At 41.2% G+C, this 10,176-nt stretch overlaps 1 protein-coding gene across 1 annotated transcript in view; it reads right to left on the bottom strand.

The window, feature by feature from the left end:
- Positions 1-652: 652 nt before the first annotated feature.
- The window catches only part of LOC143296464 (alpha-actinin-like), a 69,692-nt gene continuing 60,168 nt past the window's right edge, over positions 653-10,176 (bottom strand). Inside the window, exons 19-21 of the mRNA XM_076608409.1 lie at positions 9,727-9,885; positions 5,293-5,451; positions 653-4,849 (exon numbers count right to left, since the gene is read on the bottom strand). Of these exons, the coding sequence (XP_076464524.1) occupies positions 4,691-4,849; positions 5,293-5,451; positions 9,727-9,885 (477 nt within the window). The 3' untranslated portion in view covers positions 653-4,690. The remainder of the gene's footprint in view (positions 4,850-5,292; positions 5,452-9,726; positions 9,886-10,176) is intronic.

Below are 10,176 nucleotides of genomic sequence, written 5' to 3'. Positions count from 1 at the left end.
TAAAATTTAAGGGGGAGAACATTCTTGTTGTACCACTTCTTTTCCATGTATAGTGATTATTTTGTTTAGACAATAGAGATTGCTATCTACTTTTAGCTGAGTGCCACCTTTTTGGGCAGATATAGTTTTTTCAATAGAGTCGTATATTTTAGAGATACTTTACTGATCTGAATAAAGAGAAGAAAAAGATCACTGCATGTGTATATGTTGCTCAGTTTGTGAGTTTCAGAACACATCCATGTCTGTTTGTGGGTGCATGCCTCTGGTTTTTAGCAAAACAAAAGCAAAAAACAACCAACTGAAATGAGCCTTCAGAATGCATGCAGCTGTTACCAAAGTACTGAGTGACAGCTGAGGAAAGATTCATCAACTTTTGGGAACAAACTGACTCAAAAAAGAGTGTACACAAAACCAGACAACAGTCGCAAACTTTGAACACACACACACTCTAAAGTGTACACAAAACCAGTCAGTCTCAAACTGAACGCACACTCTCATACTGAAACTTACACGTAAACAAACAACAGTCGCAAACTTTGAACACACACGCACTAAAGTGTACACAAAACCAGACAACAGTTGAAGATGTTGAGCACACACTTAAGACATGTCCACAACATGCTTAAAGTCACAAACACTCATAAGACCAAGCTGGGTGGTGAATACGCTTTTTTTTTTAATCTTCCTCTGTTAATTCAGTCAGTGAAGGTGACAGAACGTCTGCAACAATACATCTTCAACATACCCGCTGCATCTTGTCCTAGTCTTCAGTCGGCCTTCTGCTCACTGCGCTCTATTGTATCACTAACTGGTATACTGGCAAGCTGTCTTGGGAGTCCTCAGAACGCAAACCACATTTGAGAGAGAGCAGGACACACAAGCAAGAACACAGTACACAACACGTTGAGGCTGACGGGCCACAAGCCTCAGTTTTTTTGTTTTGTTTTTTTGCCAATGGGACAGCTGAAACAATGCAAAAGCAGCAGTAACGCTTACTGGAGAGGTGTTCATAATTTATTATGGTTAACAACACGGTTCAACATTTTGTTAATAAATAACATCAAGGCTCCAAGTTTTCGTCTTAAATTTCATCACATCGCTTTGTTGGTTTCTGTAACATGTTTAGTTTTTCCTGCTCAGCTGCATTTGTGTTACTAACACACACAATGCAATGTCAGGTCACTGATACATTCATGGGGCATTCGAGAAAGGGGAAAACATGTATTGAAGAAATCTGAATTTAAGAGTTAAAAAAAAAAAGCTTAAGACAGCTAGCTGTGCTTCCAAATACCAAACAAAAATATTATATATTCTTGTTGTTACTTGACACCATTACGAGTTTTCAACATGTAAAAAGCTGCTTATCCATGTCCATGTTATATTAAAAAGCATGACAAGAATGGTAATCTGTGTATGCTATCAATCATCACAGGTAAAGCCTTCTGGCTACCTTCTAAATAGCTATAAAATTACACACTTGAACACCACCGTTTTTGCCTGTAGTATGTATCAAAATGTTAATATGCGACATGAACATGTTATTCGTTAAGCTCTTTTGTTTTTTATATCCGTCTTGAGATTGTATGCGGAGGCCTAAACCATGCACACATTCAAGTGAGGAAATCATTAGATGAAAACCAAATAACAAAGTATATCCAAATAATGCATAAATATTGCAATACAAAAAAAAAAACCGAAAAAAAAACCAACTAATGAAACTGACAGAGTTAACAAAAACTGATGACAGTTTAAGCAAAGCTTACTTTACAAGCAGTGTCTCCTACTCAACAAAGGGGGGAAAAATAAAAGAACACAACTAAACATGTGCTCTCAAAACAAAACGAAAAAATAAGAAATTCTCAAAATGCTCATATACGACAGCCAAGACTTGCCCAGCAATGAAACACAGATACTTCCAAATGGTGAACTGTCTGAAAATTTAAGTCGACAGAACAGATCTCATGTACTATGCAGCAACATATGCTGACAAAGTAAGAAAAAAAAATCTCATAAAGAAAATACAAATTCATATGATCTTACACAATATTCTAAAGAATAATGTTCTAAATGCAGTAGAATTTATATGCCTTCCTTTTGATGGGAGAGGGGGGTTAGACAAACAAACTAAAAAAACAAACAAAACCCCTCCCTTTTCTTTCTTCAGTTCTATTCTCAAAATGTCAGATCAGCAGGTCAGAACAGGCCAACAATGGATCATAAGATGGTCTACGCAAGTACACAACAGCTGCACAGCAAACTGTGATGATGACAACAGAGACAAAACAACAATGGACATATTTTTCCCTCTGTACACAAGAAACAGCCTTCACACAATCCACGCTTGCCTGTTTTAAAGTTTCTCCCTAAAATGCTGTATTTACCTCACCACACGCAAGTTGACAGAAGGCGCTTCAAGCATGAACTAGTAGGGCCGATCATTGCTTCCATGGGGGGGTGAGGAAAGAGATGATCGTCTCACAGTTCATGCGCTACCCCGTGGTATCAGAATACGAGCGATACAAAAACGCTTTCTGAGCTTCAATACATTCACGTCTGAAACACATTCCTTCTCTTCACATTCTCTTCTGTTCGTGTTATGTCAAGAACTTTACTTTTCCTTGCAAGCATCCTAATCATGTGATCAATCGCAGAAGAATCACTCTGTTCATCATTATTTTTACTAATGTGCAAAAAAATGTCCAGTCCCTTTGTAAGCACGTTGGAACTTTAAATTCTTGACACATGGTTAACCCTTCAACACCAGTACATCGTTGATATAAATCATCTTCATCATCAGATATTTACAATTGTGTATATTATGTATCACGATAAAAGTCTTTTCTGAGGTGTTGTGTTTGTTTTTCCCTCACAAAAAGGTTAAATACAGCTTGCACATGAACAGACAAGGAAAACATGGTTTCCATGGGCTGTCATCTGTTCCAGACAGAGTAGAACTTGCACACCCACCCACACACATACATCCTCCATGACACAAAACAAAATACACGGACTGGAAAATGCAACATACGATCATTTGTTCCATAATTCACACCAAACAAGGCATAATGCTGTTATGAGAAGCAGCAACCCTCTGAGAGTCTACCTCAGCAAGATAAAGTAACAGTACATCAACTGCTAATGACAAAAATAAAATAAAATGTCAGTGTGACACTCATACTGGTTTTCTACTTTGCGTTGAGAAGAAGAAGAAATGGAGAGCTGCCTACTTTTCTGCCTGGCACTCATCTGGTCTGAGGCATCATGGGGGAAATGCCTTTGCACAGATGCCTAAAATGGTTCAGAAGTAATTGATTTCAATGACAGGCCATGAACGTTTTGATTTTCATCGGTAAGAATATGATCACAAGTGGTATAAATGCATTATTTTAAAGAATAGACAAAATGGACAGCGTTCTGTCCTTTCTGCATTCAAACAAAATGGGAGTTCAAAGAAAGCAGAACCTGTTTTAAAAACAAGTCAAATCACTATCTATCTATCTATGGACCACAAACAAAAAAGCTATAACCATCCATACGAGAAAACATGAAGAGCCACCAGCGACAAGCTGACCTCTCAATAAATATAAATGCAATCCTATCCGTTAAAATGGCAGCAATGACAAAACAGTAACCACGGTGTGTGTGTGTGTGTGCGCATGTGTGTGTGTGTGGGGGTGACCTTAAGCTGTACAAGACTGGCCTCTAAGCGAACCAAACTGTCATGTCTGGTGGACACACACACACCGTTCCACGTCTGTCTGCAGATTGTGGGGATGAGGACGAGGACACGGAACCACCATCGGACGATCATGCTGGCTCCGTGACCCCTGCAGGCAATCACGCCTCTCCCCCCACCCACAATCCATGCCTGTCAGACGACAAGCTTTCATCATTTCTGCAAGTTTTCCTTTTGAAGAGAGACAGAAAGAGTCTTCTTTGACCGTGTCATGAACGTAAACCGATCGGATTCACCTGGGCTGTGGGGGGCCCAGCAGTTTCACAAAACACTACACATCCCAGAGAATGGAATCAGGCAAACTGTGGATCCACATGTCCTGCATTTACCCCCTCCCTACCCTTTTCCTCCAGCTAACAACAACAACCACAAAAAACAAAAAAAGTTGGAAAAGCAAATACCACAAATTAGGCATTATTATCCACTAACAGCCAAAACCTTTGTATACTTCCTAAAAAAAAAGAAAAAAAAAAGAAAAAATTTAAAAAGGAGAAAGAGAATGGGTGTAACAAACATAGAAAAAGAGAGAGGGAAAGAAGTCAGCTGAATATCAACAGCAACAATCCCGATACTCAAAGTTTAAAAAAAAAGAAAAAAAAAAAAAAGAAGAAAAAAAAAAGAAGAGAAAAACAACCATCAGATGACACTTCATCATCCATGCAAACTACGCTATGGCCGCCGACGCAGAGGACTGCCACCAGTCTACAAAACGCCACTGGGACCACACACGTGCATGCAGAGAGGAGTGGGGTGGGGGGGGAGTGAGATTGGGGGGAGGGGGACGAGCGGCACGGGACTTTCATCACGTCGGGGGTGAGTGACTGGTATAGTCGTCATCGACAATCACACCGGAGCTGAGCCGCTTCACGCTGGGCAGCCGTACGCGCAAGGGGGCTGGTGGGGGGAGGTGTGTTGCGTGTCGTGTGTGTGTTGGGGTGAGACCGGAGGGCCGCTCTACAGATCGCTCTCCCCGTACAGGGCGGTGGAGAAGGACATGTAGTCGAGGGCGCCGGGCACAGCGTCGCGGCCGCTGTAGGGCGCCATGCGCTGGATGCAGTACTCCGCCTGGTCCGGGGGCAGCTCCTGGCGCAGGATCTGGGCAGTGATGTACGACTGAAACACACAGTGCAACGCAACACCACACGTCAGTGACATCGACAACCTTCAAGGGCAGCAACACAACGTGTTAGTGACATCAGCTGCCTTCAAAGGCTGCAACAAAATATAATGCGTCTAGCTGCAACTAGCAGGTCTACACATCTGTTGACCTGTTCAGAAAAATCTCCACCCCTTAACCCACAATCAAGCAAGCACATATATCGACCAACAACACAAACACCCAAACACATACTCACACACGCACAAGACAAGAGATGCCAACAATCCAACCAACCAACCAACCAACCATCCAAACATCACCACTAAGAAGACACACACACAAAGACCCCCCACGCACACAAAGAAAAATGAAACGGCTACCTATCCAACCAACCAACCCACACACACCAAGCAAGCAAAGCCAAACAGAGAAAAGTTACACAGCGCACTGCACTCACCTTGTCGCCAGCCAGAATCTTGAAGGACTGCATGACCTGCTCGGCAGTGTCAGTGTCAGCGGTCTCCCGGGTCATGAAGTCGAGGAAGGCATCGAAGGTCACGTAGCCGGTGCCGTTGGGGTCCACGATGGACATGATGCGCTGGAAGTCGGCCTCACCCTGAAACATGGCGCCACCAACATTGTTACTGTTGATTCTGGGGAGGGTTTGCAGGCCCGCTTTCTTTTTTTTTTCTTTAAAAAAAAATTTTTTTTTTAGGAGAAATCAGTGGATGCCTAAAAGTTCTGCAAGTGAGCAGGATACTTTCAAGGTTCTTTTTTTTTTTTTTTTTTTTTTTTTGTCTTTTGTCTTTTTTTTGTGGTTTAAAAAAAAATCTTTTTGTCTCTCTCTCTCTCTTTTTTTTTTTTTTGGTTCCTTCCATTATCATTTTTCTCCTTTCTGTTGTCTTTTCTTTTTTTCTTTCCTCATGTTTTTAATCTGTCTTCTTCCCAATGGCATGTTCAAACACCTACAAGACCATGCAACATATATATTACACATACATGATGGCTTCACACAAAGTCATATTCCCTGAAAGAGAAGCATGGTATACACACACACACACCCTCTCACTCTCTGCAGGCCCGCTTTCACGGTGGAACTTTTGTCGCTTGCAGAGCGAGAAGTAGGTTATGTGACGTCATGGGCAGCCCACCACCGTGACTGGTGTTTCTGAGTTTTCGCTGCCTGTGTTCTGACAACTTTTCAGCAGGGTTTATAAATGGATCGGTTCGAATATGTAACGGCAGAAAGGTGACAAGAAACACGCTCAAAGTAAACATAGAAGGATAAAAACAAATAATGGGTATAATCATAAAACCAAAAATATCTTATAAACTTGGAAAAATAGTCACAAAAAATGTTCAAATTCCTGTTGTCAGAACAGAAACTTCTGCGGAAAAAAATTAGCCTTACGGTGGGTAACCTGGAAAAAACAGGAGACAGAGACGCGCATGAGCACATGGTTCTTGCTAAAAATAACTGGGGAACCTCCATTTCTTCTTCTTCTTCTGCGTTCACTTGTATGCACACGAGTGGGCTTTTACGTGTATGACCGTTTTTACCCCGCCATGTAGGCAGCCATACTCCATTTTCGGGGGTGTGCATGCTGGGTATGTTCTTGTTTCCATAACCCACTGAACGCTGACATGGATTACAGGATCTTTAACGTGCGTATTTGATCTTCTGCTTGCATATACACACGAAGGGAGTTCAGGCACTAAGCAGGTCTGCACATATGTTGACCTGGGAGATCGGAAAAATCTCCACCCTTTACCCACCAGGCGCCGTTACTGTGATTTGAACCCGGGACCCTCAGATTGAAAGTCCAACGCTTTAACCTCCATTAAAACAAGACAAAAGTGAGTCTGTGAAACCCTCCTTACTTATATGACAAGATTGCACTGGCTTTTAGTGCTGCAGCCTTGGGGGCCAGCTGGCCTTCAGGGACCATCCAGGTACTAGCAGTCCTAAAGCCTTCTTGGCCCAGAGTGTGGGGATGTAACACTCTCCACTGTGATCGAATTCTAGCCCAAATTCTCAGGATGGCAGTTGCCTCCTCTGCCGTTCTGATTGTTGCAATCAGACACCACTATCACGCAACAGCACCAGTCTTCGACCAGAGACCAAGCTCAAAGCACTTTACACACACAGTCATTTGCGCAACAGGCTGCCTAGCTGGGTCGAGCCAAATGACAGCTGCCTTTAGGCACTCATCATTTCACATGCACGTACACGCATATAATCAGAGTGAGTTTTATAACAGAATTTTGCAAGGAATAGCATTTGGGGTAATAATAATAATAATTTTAGCAAGCAGTCATACAGCACTGAATCTTTGTGAAACTGACCCGCACCATGACCACCATCAACAGGGACCCCAATACTGCAAATCACAGACAAACTCACACACACATACACACACACACACATGTAAAGCAGTGACCTATTGGCAATGTGTCCTGATTAGGAAGCGAGTGTCCATAGGTTTGAATCTCACAAACGGATTGGGAATTTTAACCCCCCCCCTCCCCCCTCCACTAGACCTTGAATCTGAGTGCCAGTGATCCCATGTGAAGCATGAAGCATGCACTTAGTGCCAATAAAAGAACCCACAGCAACAAAATGGTTGTCCCTGGAAACAACAGCCGTAGAAAAAAAAAAAAAAAAAAAAAAAAATCCACCCCTAGACAGAAAAAAAGAAGAAAAAAAAAAGTTAACACTGCACTGTGGTGGTGCACTTTCCTCTGGCACAGCAGCATGAATTTCACACACAGAGAAATCAGCTGAGGAAAAAAAAACATACTGTAAACAACTTCAGTCTATAAGCCGCGACTTTTTCTCCCAGCTTCAACCTCTGCAGCTAATACAATGATGTGGCTTATTTGAGGATTTTAATGATCCCGGGAGTGTCACGTTCTTGTTTAAGCTTACCTTCAAGTTTAACTCACCAAAATCATGATTTCTGTCCATGAATTTTTGGATGAGCTTCAGGTTAGTGCGCTAACTGTTCACGATTTAAAAATCAAATCTGCATACATTAAAGCCTTCAGATCAGCATTCAGGTCTACTCTGCTCAAGCGAACACCCTCATCATGCCGAAAACGCGACGAAATGCCTATGATGCAGCCTTCAAATTGAAGGCGATTGACCAAGCAGACGACAGTGCAAGCGATGAACCAGCAGTGACCTCCACCTTGCGTTCATGTTCATCAAGTGAAAGTGAGGCTGAAGTCAGTGACAAGATGGCGGAGAAAGCTGTGCTGGTTCTCTTCAACTCAGATACTGAAGACGAAGATTTCAGTGCATTCAGTGAGCGGGATGACGCTGAATAAATTTGACTATCCCAAAATTATGGATCTTATTTTTGTTGTGTTTATTTTTTTCTATGTGTGTATGACACTAGTGTATTTTCGCTTGCTTTTCTTTGTGTTGTTTCCGTTTCTGTTTATTTCATATCCTACAGTATTGACAGCTTTTCTGTAGTATCGGTATGTGTTTGGGTACCAGTAATAAATGCGGCTTATAAGCCAGTATGGCTTAAGTGTGTATGAAGTTCAATTTTTTTCAAAATTTAGTGGGTGCGGCTTATATACCTGTGCGCTCAATAGACCGAACTTTACGATAATATAACACAAAAAACACCCTATCAAAAGGGACCTGGGAGATAATATTGCAATCACAAACAAAACCATACATGTATGATATAAGCACAGTATTATGAGATGAAAGCAACGTTTTTCTCAAATTAATCAGACAAAAGCGACCTCTTCAGAGAAATCAGATAAAAGTGACTTCTTCAGAGAAATTAGACAAAACTGATTTCTACGGAGAAATCAAATGAAAGTGACTTTTTCAGAGAAATCAGACTAAAGTGACTTATATTCAAAGAAAGCGGATAAAAACGACTTCTTCAGAGAGAAATCAAGACAAAAGTGACTTCTCCACAGAAATCAGATGAAACTCAGTGACTTCTTCAAAGAAATCACTTAAAATTTACTTCAAAGAAATCACATCGAAGCAATTTCGCCAAACGCAGCATTTCTAGCAATTTTCTTTTTTAACATCTCAAAAGATATAGGGAAGCAGCACAGTTCTGATTAATCGTCCAAGTCCCAAAAAATCAAAAGAAATTGCTTAAAATTTACTTCAAAGAAATCAGATAAAAGCAATTTCGCCAGATGCATCATTCTAGCAATTTTCTTTTCTAACATCTCAAAAGACTTAGGGAAGCAGCACAGTCCTGATTAATCGTCCAAGTCCCCAAAAAGCGAAAGAAATCACTTAAAAATTTACATCAAAGAAATCAGATAAAAAAGCAATTTCACCAGATGCATCATTCTAGAAATTTTCTTTTCCAACATCTCAAAAGACTTAGGGAAGCAGCACAGTCCCGAATAATTGTCCAAGTCCCAAAAAATCGAAAGAAATTGCTTAAATTTACTTCAAAGAAATCAGATGAAAGTTCACCAAATGCATTATTCTTGCAAATTTTCTTTTCTTTCATCTCAAAACGCTTAGGGAAGCAGCACAGTCCCAAATAATCAAAAGAAATCACTTAAATTTACTACAAAGAAATCAGATGAAAGCAGTTTCGCCAGATGCATCATTCTAGCAATTTCTTACATCTCATAAGAATCAGGGGCAGCACAGTCCCAAATAACTGTCCAAGTTTCAAATAATCGAAAGAAACCACTTAAAATTTACTTCAAAGAAATCGGATCAAAAAGCAATTTCACCAAATGCATCATTCTAGCAATTTTCTCTTCTAACATCTCAAAAGACCTAGCTCAGCACGGTCCCAAATAATCGTCCAAGTCTTCTTCTTATTCCCCTCACCCCACCCCCACCCCATCCACCCACCAACTCCCTCCCCCTACGGAGAGCTGCACTGACCTGTCTGTCGTCACGGATCTTGTAGCCAAGGGAGACGAGGCAGGCCTTGAACTCCTTGGCCTCCAGGCGACGTGATCGGGTCCTGTCGAAGTGGTTGAAGGACATGCGGAACTCATTCATCTGGTCCTCGCTGATACCCTTGGAATCCCTCGTCAAAATCTGAGAAGAAAGAAAAGAAAAAAAAAAAAAAGAAAAAAAAAGAAGAAAAAATTAATAAGTTTCACGTGGTCCTCACTGACGCCCTTGGAATCCCTTGTCAAAATCTTGAGCAGAAAAGAAACAACAAAAAGCAACAAAGACAGAAGAAAAAAAATCATGAGTTTCATCTGGTCCTAGCTGATACCTTTGGAATCCTTTGTCAAGTCTGAACAGAAAAAAACAACAAACAAACAAACAAAAAAACCTCACTAAAAGATTAATGAGTTTTCAATAAACTTCGCACCCACATAC

The sequence above is a fragment of the Babylonia areolata genome, chromosome 21 (genome assembly GCF_041734735.1).
Source record: "Babylonia areolata isolate BAREFJ2019XMU chromosome 21, ASM4173473v1, whole genome shotgun sequence".
Classification (NCBI taxonomy): domain Eukaryota; kingdom Metazoa; phylum Mollusca; class Gastropoda; order Neogastropoda; family Buccinidae; genus Babylonia; species Babylonia areolata.
The sequence above is the reverse complement of the archived record's forward strand: the minus strand, read 5'-3'. Positions and strand labels throughout refer to the sequence as shown.